The sequence below is a fragment of the Hibiscus syriacus genome, unplaced genomic scaffold, assembly GCF_006381635.1.
Source record: "Hibiscus syriacus cultivar Baekdansim isolate YM2019G1 unplaced genomic scaffold, ASM638163v2 tig00111693_pilon, whole genome shotgun sequence".
NCBI lineage: Eukaryota > Viridiplantae > Streptophyta > Magnoliopsida > Malvales > Malvaceae > Hibiscus > Hibiscus syriacus.
In genome coordinates, this window is record NW_024063156.1 from 322,027 (window position 1) to 333,560 (window position 11,534).

General features: G+C 33.0%; 1 protein-coding gene across 1 annotated transcript; it reads right to left on the bottom strand.

Annotated features, from left to right (window-relative positions):
• Positions 1 to 1,985: 1,985 nt before the first annotated feature.
• On the bottom strand, positions 1,986 to 9,436 carry LOC120167760 (dolichyl-diphosphooligosaccharide--protein glycosyltransferase subunit 2-like). The gene is made up of 16 exons (XM_039176677.1): positions 9,368 to 9,436; positions 9,042 to 9,111; positions 7,531 to 7,595; positions 6,747 to 6,801; positions 6,426 to 6,523; positions 6,211 to 6,326; positions 5,946 to 6,015; positions 5,471 to 5,575; positions 5,260 to 5,349; positions 4,445 to 4,593; positions 4,155 to 4,266; positions 4,001 to 4,084; positions 3,652 to 3,732; positions 3,340 to 3,564; positions 2,675 to 2,798; positions 1,986 to 2,306 (listed from the first exon to the last, which is right to left on the bottom strand). Exons 1-16 carry the CDS (start codon positions 9,434 to 9,436, stop codon positions 2,245 to 2,247), a joined length of 1,575 nt encoding a protein of 524 aa, XP_039032608.1. The 3' UTR covers positions 1,986 to 2,244.
• Between the last annotated feature and the right edge of the window lie 2,098 nt (positions 9,437 to 11,534).

Consider the following 11,534-nt stretch of genomic DNA (forward strand, 5'->3'; position numbering starts at 1 on the left):
ATGCAAAAAATTGAAATAGGCAAATATCTTTATAATACTATTTTTCCAGTTTTAAATTATTAATCATGAATTATTTTGACAATTTGACCTGCCCAAGGAAAATAGGTTTTTGATTAGATAAGTATTTTGTTCGAATTTGATAGGTTATGATTTGATTTAATTTGATTGAATTAAATCGGTTTTTTATTTTGAAAATTTAAGTTTATATCAGGTTAGGTTATTTTTTTTGAAGGATAAGGTCGAGTTTCAATTAGGACGATTTTTTTTTTACCAAACTCAATATAATATTATAATTATTCATTATTTTTAGAGATAATTACAATAATATCTTTCTATTTTATTTTTTAAGTTAAATCTTTATTTTATCTAATAAAAATTATTATATATATATACACATTTAAGTCAATCCGGACCGAGTGTATGTTTTATCATGAAAAATCATATCAAAATGTGAGTTCGATATGTCTTTCTTGAAATCAAATTTAAATGATCTAAAAATTTAATTTAACTCGACTTGACCTATAATACTTCTATATTTTAATACATAAATAAATATCAAGGAAAGGTGGATAAAAAAATCATGTCACAACGATAAAGAATCTTATTTAAAATTAAAAAGACTCAAACAAAAAAAAGATAAAATACATAATATATAAAATAGAAAACAATTTGTTAATTTATAGGGTTTAGGGTTAATGTGATAATGTTTCTTTTTAAAAAATGCATATGGCAGTAAAGTAAATCAAGTGGTAAAATTTTATATTGATTTTGTAGTAGTACTTTTTGGACTTACTGTACAGCCCAACTTTTGGTTTTCGGGTGTACTTGTGTCAACTCACATGATGCGGTAATATTTTCGCAGCCCTATAAATACCCTTTCTTTCAGCTTAAATTCAATCCTCTGATCATCTTCAAAGCAAAGCTTAGCCGAAGAGGGAGAGAGAGAAAGAAGAATGGTGAGAGCTCCATGTTGTGAGAAAATGGGATTGAAGAAAGGTCCTTGGACACCCGAAGAAGACGGGCTTCTCATCAACTACATCCAACTTCACGGCCATGGAAACTGGCGAGCTCTCCCCAAACAAGCTGGTAATCCTTTTGGCCAGATATTAAACGAGGGAATTTCACCAGGGAAGAAGAGGACACCATTATCAGCCTACATGAAATGCTTGGTAACAAGTAAGTATCCATTTCCATCTCAGATTCAAGTTCTATTTTTGGATAAACTACGTATTTTTCACTCAACCATTACTTTGATTCTGTTTTAGTCATCAAACTCTTTTCTTTAAAATTAACATAATTATTGATATGACATTTATTTTTATTTTTTTAATGATGAAATGTTATTATCTTTTTGGTGACATATCAACATCGATATTAATTTTAATGACTGGTAACATTAGTTATAATTTTAAAACAATAGCAAGTTAGGTGACCAAAACAAAACTAAAATGATAGTTGGGTACTAAATACGTAGTTTACCCTTTACTTTTTAATAAGTATCATTGGTTTCATCACCATATTTTAATTCCCAATTTGGTCATTTTTATGTGGGACTGAGAAGATTCCTCGATGATTGTCCACTTTCTTTATTACCCCCACTTTTAAAATTTTAAAAAACAATAAAAAAATGAAGTAATACCAGACAAAATCACCACCTTTATTGCACCTGTACACTAAAGAACAAGAGTCATTTCCACGAGGTGGTGGTTTTGGGATAATAATTCGTGAAAATTTTAAATTTAGGTTTATAAGTTCATTTGAACATAGAATTTTACGTACATACTTGAAGATGCTAATTTGTTTCAGATGGTCGGCGATTGCGGCGAGGTTACGGGGACGAACAGACAATGAAATAAAAAACGTATGGCACACCCACTTGAAGAAGAGGCTGAAACACAACCATGGCACTAACCGACAACAACTCCTCCTTGATTCCTCCAAAGACATCAAAAAAGCACAACAGCCCGTGACTGCGGATAGCCCACAACGATCCACCAGCGAGTCTTCAACACTAACGAAAACCGAGAACGACAACAACAGAAACAGCAGCAGCGGTACCACCACCAACACCGAAACCAACGGAGATGGTGCCTCCGCGATCGACGAGAACTTCTGGTCGGAAGTGTTATCGGCTGATAATTCCGGCATGGCCGCCGATTTTGAAGTGGGTTTTGCTCGGGACCCACAAACGCATCAGTATTTCACGAGCTCTCCTCCTTTAGCAGCATTGGAAGGGGTGAATGACTACGCTTCCGATGCTAACATGGAGTTTTGGTATAATCTTTTCACGAGACAGGTGGAATTACCTGAATTACCAGAATTTTGAGCTTACTATCTTTGTAGTTAACCCTTTCGATTAATGTTAGTAGTTTGTAACCCTTTACTTTTTGTTTTCTTTCAATTTTAACCTCGTCAATATTCAGATTAGGACCAGAATAAAATAAAAATGTAGGATGATGTTGATATTGAAAATATTTATTTTATTTTTAATTCATTTTCGTTCTCTACAAAAACATTTTCAAATTTTATAACTGAACATATTTTCTTTAACGTTTTTCATTCGTTATGAAAACAAAAATTAACTTATATTTCCTGAAATACAAAATAAATAATAAATAAATGACAATTGACTTTGCTCAGATTGTTTAAATGTTTAATAATCAGAAGAACTAACCTTCAACCAGAAAAACACAGAGTATCAGAACTGCTCCGATGCCAACGTGGAAGAAAATGGCAAATGTGGCAGCTACAGTATCGGTACTAGGAAAGTTCTTCAAATTCACCCCCAACCGTGATAGCTATCCAAGTAACCATCAAAAAGTCCAAAAGTAATAGCATTAGCACATCATTGAAGTAAATTACTTACACAAGCATTAACTATAATCATACCAAATAATTATGCCTTCAAAATGGTAACCCTCTACCCCTTAACAGCAAGACCTAAATTGAAACACCTGACTCAACCTATTGAGATATCACCTAACAATCTCCGAAGATGCTAATAAAACCAAAAGCAGACATAAACAAAGGACCTCAATAACCCCAAAACCTTATTAAAGACTTCACGATTTTCCAACACAAATCCTTGTTTCTAAATCATATCAAGTAGTATTAAACAACTTGATCACATCTCCCCCAAGCAACCATAAGAAAGATGCATGCAACGTGACCCATTCACAAAAATTCATGAGTTGATTCAAACCCAGAATTAAAACTTCAAACAAATTTAGGGTAACACCGGTTTGAGTTTCTAATCAAAACCCAAGAAAATGTCAAACACTTGTAAGTTACATTCTGCTGATTGAATGAAAATATAAAAGTAGAGCATGCAAGACTAAACCCAATCGATAATCCAAGTAATGGCAAGAAGCTAAGACCCAGGAAAGCAAAAGAAAGCTCCTTCTTAGGACGCTTTTCGGGAGCCCTGAAGATGTGTGTTATCTCTTCTTTGGGCCCATATCTTGAGTAGGGATCAACAGGTTGTGGAGGAGGGCGGGGTGCCTTCTCAGGTGGTTCTGGTACATCTAACCCAATATGCCCAATAGCTCGTAATAAAGAGTTCTCCTGAGAAAAAAGGGCAAAAGATATAATTATAACATACTTGAAGAATCATAAAAATTGAGAATTTTATAAAGCAAAAGCAGCACTTACCATAACAACGTCACCAACAGTGAGCTCAATGTCATATCTGCCTGAGAGAGAGAAGAATTTCTCAACCACCCCAAGAAAATTCTACAAGACAAGCCAAGTTAAGATTAATATTAATATATATATATAACATAAACAGAATATATTTCATCTGAATACTATAGTGTCAAATTTTAAATAGGTGTAGCATAAGCTTAGCTAGTTGAAGAATATTCTATGATAGTAATGCAAGGCAACAGATGTGTTGTTTCTCAGTGAAATAAAGAAATCTTTAATTGTTCCAGATACTAATAATAATTTAATCTGTCATATACACCAAAATGTTATTCAACCACGAAAGAAATGACTTAACTAGAACTATTTCAAACTGCTCTCCAGAGTTTCCAACCACAAAGATGTGTTCAACCTTGCTTTCATGTCTCAACTTGAGTAATGCCTGCAAACCACCAAACTTATTAATGAACTATTGAAAAGAATACCATTGATTAAAAAATGAAGACATGAAACTGATGTGGCTTAAAAGCAAGTCCATGAGGAGTTGTCAACTTAAAGGATACACGTAGCTTTTGGAGATGGTTTGCTGATAATGACACAGCACATTGTCCAGCTACATCTAGCCTATAATATATGGTGTAAGACCATGAAAAAAGTAGCGTCAGGGATCATTTGAAAAGAAAATCAAACAGACTAGAGGCTAACTTATAAAAGAGCCATCACGTGTTATTGCATCAGTACCCAAGCCAATCATCATCAATTAGTAGTACAAAAAAATAAGCAAAAGAGACAGATAACATACTTTTTCTGTGTTTCTATCCTCCCAAGATCACTGTCAAGTATAGCAACTTCTGCGTTTTCAATTTTGATAAGTCCTGAGACAAATATTGGTACTTTCTTTGGGCCTTCCGTGACATAAACCTTTTCATCCTCAGGTTTATGAAGCACAATCTACAAAAATTCAATTTCACATGTAAGGGAAACACAGATGCACACAAAGCTTAAACTTATTTTTTTTTATAAGAATATTAGGCCTCATTAAAAAACCCCTTCATGATTTAAGGAACTTGAGAAATAGTTCCTTAATCAGCGGAGGGAGGAAAAGAGTGCCCTAGGATTTCATTAACAACAATATCAACATACGAATACAACACCTAACTCCCTTAAGGAGATAAAAAAACCAAAAGGAAACAACCTTTTAAAAATAACATGAGGATTAACCAATACTGGCCTTAGCTAGGGCATCTGCCTCTAGGTTGGCAGTCCTATTAACCCATCTAATGACGCCTTCACAATCTCTGAGTTTTTGAATAATATCTTTAACAATATGAACATAAACATCAGGACATAGAACAGCGTCCTTAACCCAGTCGACAGCCACCCTACTATCACTCTCGATAATCAAACGTTCCTTATATCTCTGTCGAATAGAGATTCAAAGAAAACCAGACCCTTTAGGATAGCTTTCAATTACATCAATGTAGGAGGCCCTGGACCAGCAGACTCTTTGAAAGATGCTAGGATCGAACCAGATACGTCTTTAAGAACACCACCTAAACCACTCCTCTTCACAAAGCTTAAACTATAAATCTAAGAATCTGATTAAACCAACAATACCTCAAAAACAAATGTATAACTTCCAACATCTATACTCTTTGTCAAGTTGTTCAAGTTATGTAGCCTAGTTCCAGCATCAAACACAAGTTCCTATATTTATAGTATTTGTTAGACACTGAATCGAATAAAACAAAAGAAATGCAAATGTATAGCAGGTATACAGCAGAAATTACGTCCAACAAAATGGAAAAGGCTTCATAAAAGAACAAACCTGGTTTTCAACTAGAGATGCTTCCTTTGAACCAGAAGTAAAAGCTCCCACAAGCTTCACAGTAAGAGGTGGTGCATTTGAACCAAGCACAGTGTTAACTTTAACCTGTTATACTCAAAGAGAAGAGTTAAAAATCAGGAATAATGAAACCCTACAAACTAAGATTAAATGAATCCAAATTCGGTACAAAAAGGCTTATGTATGCAAATGAATAAAGGAGTGAAATGCAAGTCATTGCACCACAAAATGAATCATGTGAAAAAAATATCCTTTTTTAATAAAATGTTTTTCAAACAATCCCCACAGTGTTCAGCACACACTACATCATATAAAGCACTCGGGATGCAAAAACTACGGTAGAACAGAAAAGCAAAATAGAATGCCACTAATACTAATACCATCAATCTTTGGGAGGTAGGCTTCTGCCACTTTAGAACTTAAGTATCCATGTCAAGGATTTTAACTTAGGACAAACCTGGATTGAGTCCTTTTTGGTCAACGAAAGCACTGTAGCTGGAAGTGATAGGATCAGTGGGATGGAAACCCTGCATGGCATGTGTGAAATTTAAGATCTATTCTCCAGAGCTTCATTACAAAAACCAAAGAAAAAGGTTGCCATAACACACCATCGTAAACAGCTACTGAAATTTTGCATTTAAGGTCTACGAAATCTAATATCATTATCAAAATTTATATTAAATAAATACAGATACATTAAAAGTGACAAAGGAAGATCTTGCCTGTTGCTTTCCAGACAAGTTAAGGAATCTATTTGGTTGAGTAAATCTTTGGCATCACCAGGAACTCCAATACCAAGGAAAAAGTTAGCCAATCCAAGTATCTTGTTTCCTGGAAGCTGCAGAAATAAACCAGAAGGATTACAACACACTGCCCAAAAAAGGAAAAGAGGAGAAGAGAAGAGAAGAGAAGAAGGGATAATAGGCTAAAAGTGCACGATGAGTGAACTTTCCCAACGGAGAATAACACTCCCATCACTCACTGCTGCAAATGCTGCAAGTCCTCTAACAACAGACGAGGTGGTTGCTAAGGTACCTTAATAGTCATGTCCATCAACAAGTTTATCATCAAAGTAAATAGCCTCACCGTCTAAAAAAAAGAGAATAAAAGGATGAAAAAAATTAATTAAGAAATTGGTTAAACTATTCTTTTTTTATTGATAAATGATTAATGGAAGTAAGAGAAAATTGAAGAAAAGTCGAACCCATAAAAAATAACATAAAAGAAATTGAAAAAACCCCGGAGAAACTATACATACCATGTTTCTCAATACTGTCAAAAAGCTTGCTTATATCATTATTGAGAGTACTGATCTGCCAACAATAACCCAACGTATAAAATGGAACGCGCAAACTAACAATGGAAGATAAGCAACAAAAATAATAAAAGCAAAACTTGCTCATTTGAGCAGATAAAATTCAATATCAAAAGACACCATCATATGACTAATTGAAGTAATGAAATGAAAAACATCTAATCATTAATAGAAATGCAGATTATTTTAAGCTCGCTGGATGAGTCTTGTGTTATTCGCGAATTTAAAACAACCCTCTTCAGCTTAATATGGTTTATGGAATTTAACCAGACAGCCTAGCGAGTTTTAAGGAAGTACTCATAGCTACAGAAAAAGGTAGTTCGATGCTTACAAGAAGGAAAATCCATTTTTCCTTACAAGAGTTCACAAAGCCCTCATCATCACCAGAGGGATAACCCACAGTCCACTCTTTTTTTTCAACAAGAAAATTTAATGATAACACAAAAATAATTGAATATCTGGCAATAATCCTTATATTGCCTTAAAGAAACATTGATTAAGATCCACCACATCTATAAGCTAGATATTACACATGTATTAAGGGTAAAAGGTAACCAATTCAGAAACTGTAAAACCTATATAGCTGAACCCAAGCAGTTCACAAAAAAAAAATACATGAAGTTTAACAAGGGAACATCTTATCATACATTTTGAGCTGATTAACAATTCAGAAACATAAATTGGTCGAAACTGCACCAAATCAAAGCAAGCAACATTTACTACTTACCAATGATTGGTCAAGTTCAGAAAATGCTAACGAAACAACTCCTGCAAGTGTTTCAAGAGCAATTCCTGCAAAAATATGACATGCCTTGAAAATAACTATCTCAAAACTGAATTGAACAATTGATAAATGGAAAAAAAAAAAAAAAAAGGTAAACAACATCTATGAAGATATTGCCTTTCAGAAAAAAACAAAAATGCTAAATGGTGGTTGTGCAGGACATTGGGAAAATTCTAGGGAATGCTCCTTAAGGAACGCTTCCCAAACACTCCTTCATTAATCAATAAATAAAGTAGAAAAATTGGTTAATTGATTAATAATTTGGTAAAGCGTTACAAAGTTTTTGGTACTCATTTCACAGTTTCTACGGCAGTACAGAACTTATAAAGCTTTACCAAAGTTTCTAAAACTACACCTAAATATATATGTATAATAATTTTGGTGTTTCGTAAGGTGTCTTTGTGTATAATAATTTTGGTATTTGTTAAAAATATGAGTATACAGTCAATGCCGATCAGCCGTCGGTCAATGCTAGTTAACAGTCGGTCAATGTTTCTAACTAGTACCTGTTGGTTGTAGATGATAAGGATTAAAGATTTAAATTATTGTAGATATTATCTGTTCACAGTTTAGGAGAAAATCTAACTCTTATCTCTTAAGTAGTTTAAATAACTCTCTATCTTATCTCTTATCTCTTAGATAGGATAGGGTTTTGTTTAAAGTAATTGTACTTGTATTAGAACTCTCTGTAAATTAGTCTATGTAAGCAGACTTACAGTTTTATTCTAATAAATGGAAAAACACAGTGAATCCAATTGATCACTGTACAAAATACTTTCCTCAATTTTCTACAGTACCAAAAATAACTAATAACTAATACTAATACCAAATTATTTTGCTCTACAACATTTATTATTCATTCAACATTGTTAACTGTTATCCAAAGTTCCTAAAGCTACACCAAAATGCAAAAATATGTCAACATATATCAAATGTCTAACGCTACACCAAAATATGTACTCAGATATCTAAATTTTATGGATACACCTAAATTCATAATGGTTTACCAAAATATGTATAGACCAAAGGTTTTAATGTTTTGCCAAAATATGTAAACAAGACCCATAATTTATATCACTTTTACCAAACGATGTACTTATCTAACAAAATTTAAAACAATTTACCAGGATATTTATTCGAATACCCATATTTTTATATCACACCAAAATGTTTACAGGTTTACCAGAAAATGTAAGCCCCAAAATCAAAATTTTTAACTCTACACCAATTTTTTGGTCGCTAGATATTTTGGTATTAGAAAGACACATGGCTGAGAAAAACATGGACCAAATTATCTAACGATATGTGCATAGAAATTTTGGTATGATCCTAAAAGTGTTGGTATTAATTGAAAAGGTTGGAGCATTTGGGAAGGGTTCCTTAAGGAGCACACAATAGGACACCAAAGGAAGTTGTCTCAAAAAACAAATTTTAGAATCTAGAAAAATCTTTACCAGCAGCAAATGCACTGGATTCAGGGTTATTTGAACTATAGCGCCACCTACCATCACTCTGGCTAAAAGCCTGAAAACATTTTGTAAAATAAAATCAACCATTCATGAAAAACATATGTTAGAAGTTGGCTGAAGTGAAAAGCTAATATAAAAATAAGATTAGACGTTAGAGGCAGTTCAAGTATGAGTCCTCCACAAACAAAATCTCTCCATACCATCAACTAGTCCCCCAAAATGGTAGGACTTAGTCTGCCTGGATAGATACGGAGAGTGTGAGCACTATATCTTAATCTCACCACAAACTAAATATAGTAATAATAACAAACCTTGACCGATTTGAAAATTCCATCAGCATTAGCAGGATGAACGTCAGCTTTGGAACTCTGATCCAGCATTGACGAGCAATGTATTAGAATGTAAGGGGGGAATAGAAACAACTAAAAAGCTATAGAAGCTGGATAAAAAAAGGTCTCTTGATTAAAATAGTAAACAAAGAAAATTTAGTGCATGCATATATTCGATAGAGAACACATAAGATTTATTAAATTGCGTTATCATAATAAACAGCGTCATGTACTCATTTATTACCTTGATAATCACCAAACCTCCTACTGAATAGTAGAAGTCAAGCAATGAATTTGCGCCATTAACAGCAGCATTAAGTCTTGTTGTAATGCCCTTTTGAAAATGAATAAAAACACAATTTAAGATCCAGGATTAAAAAAGAATTCAAATATTTTCAATGACAAGTTAGTGCCAAATTGGTAAAGTCTATTAAACACCTGAAAAGCTTTATCTTTTATCTTGCATTTCGCTATGCTATTTGCTTTCAAAGCATAGAAAATATCATTTGGGGTTGATGATGATGACCCAACAGCTTCCGAAATTAAACGGCAAGCTGTGGCGGTTACATTAGGCTTCTTTTAAATTCCAAGAACGTCGAATGTTCTTAGTGCTTCGTACGTCTCTTCTAAACTGGTGAGATCAATTACATCAAATAATATAGGCATTCCTAAAGCCTAATTCTAAAATACCTCTATTTATTTCCAATAAAAGAAACAATAACTAGAATATCAAATTCCTCATCACTGAAAACGGAGGGAAAAAATAAACATAACTAAGTTTGAGTTTCAAAGGTATTTATTCCCCATTATCTCCTAATTTCATTTCTTAACCATCAAATGGATAAATGTGATCAAAAAAATAAACAAGGGATCAAGAAAACCTCTTGAAGGATCCACTGTCAGGACTGAAGAGCGGCAGATCGATGAGAATCGGAGATCGGCTGAAAAACCGAAGCCGCTTCACAGATTGATAGAAAGAGTAATCGAACCATAAATCCAACTAGACTTCTGGCCATGTCCTGCAATTAGAATCCAACATCCACTCGGTCAACAGCCTCAAAAACTGAGATTCATTGACGCAAAGATTAAAACTGTTTAATAGGATCTGAAAATTAGAAATTACTTAATATGGGAAAACCTGGATTTTCAGATCAAGAAAAACAGAAAACCTACGGAATGTGAATTCGTCGGCATTGTATTGTCCGTTTGAAGTCTTCACAGTCTTTGCTGTGTGCAAAGTGATCGAGTGAGTTTGGGGTGAGTACTTGCAAAGTGCAATGGAAATAGAGCGAGCAGTTGGAATAAAAACATGAAATTACCCTATTGTCCAAGTGTTGAGTTAGATTCACGGAGTTTGTCCTCCGGACATTTAACCCCGAACTCAACAATTTGGATTTTCAGTAGGGTAAGAACCGTAAGGTGCAAATGAAAATGAGGCTTGTGTCAGAACAGACCCCAAATAAAAAGATTATCACGGTCAAAATTAACACATACAATTAATTAAATTGAATTATGTTATTTAAAATATTTAATTTTGTATTTGGATTAAATATTTATTAAGTGTGATTAAATAAATTAAACGTACACATATATATGTAATTTATTATTCAAACAAATTATTTGATTTGAATTTTTGAAAATAAAAAATTACATCGAATTAAATACCAAAAATAAATAAAGTAATCAAATATTGAATAAATAAAAATCCGTTTCATTCTCTTGACTCGGTCTACTAATTAATTACTTTATCCCAAACACAAATGTTCTCATATCAATACTTATGGGTGACCAACCTATTGTCATTTAGTTAAGTTTATGCTATATGTGAATCGTTAGTAGCTTAGTTTGTAGCTTTAGTGTGTAATATCGTTTACGATACACTGACAGTTAGCTGGTAGTCTTATTTGATTAATTTTACTATAATCATATATTTAATAATTTTACATGCAATTTAAAAAAAAACTCACTGAAAAATAATTCAATGAATTCTAAAATACATATTACAACTAAAGTAACAATCCTTAAATAAATCAAACTAACATATTGTAATCATTTTTGAAAAAAAGTTTAACAATACATAATCAATCTTAAAAATAAGACAAAGAACATCTTAAATATATATATATATATATATATATATGTATATATA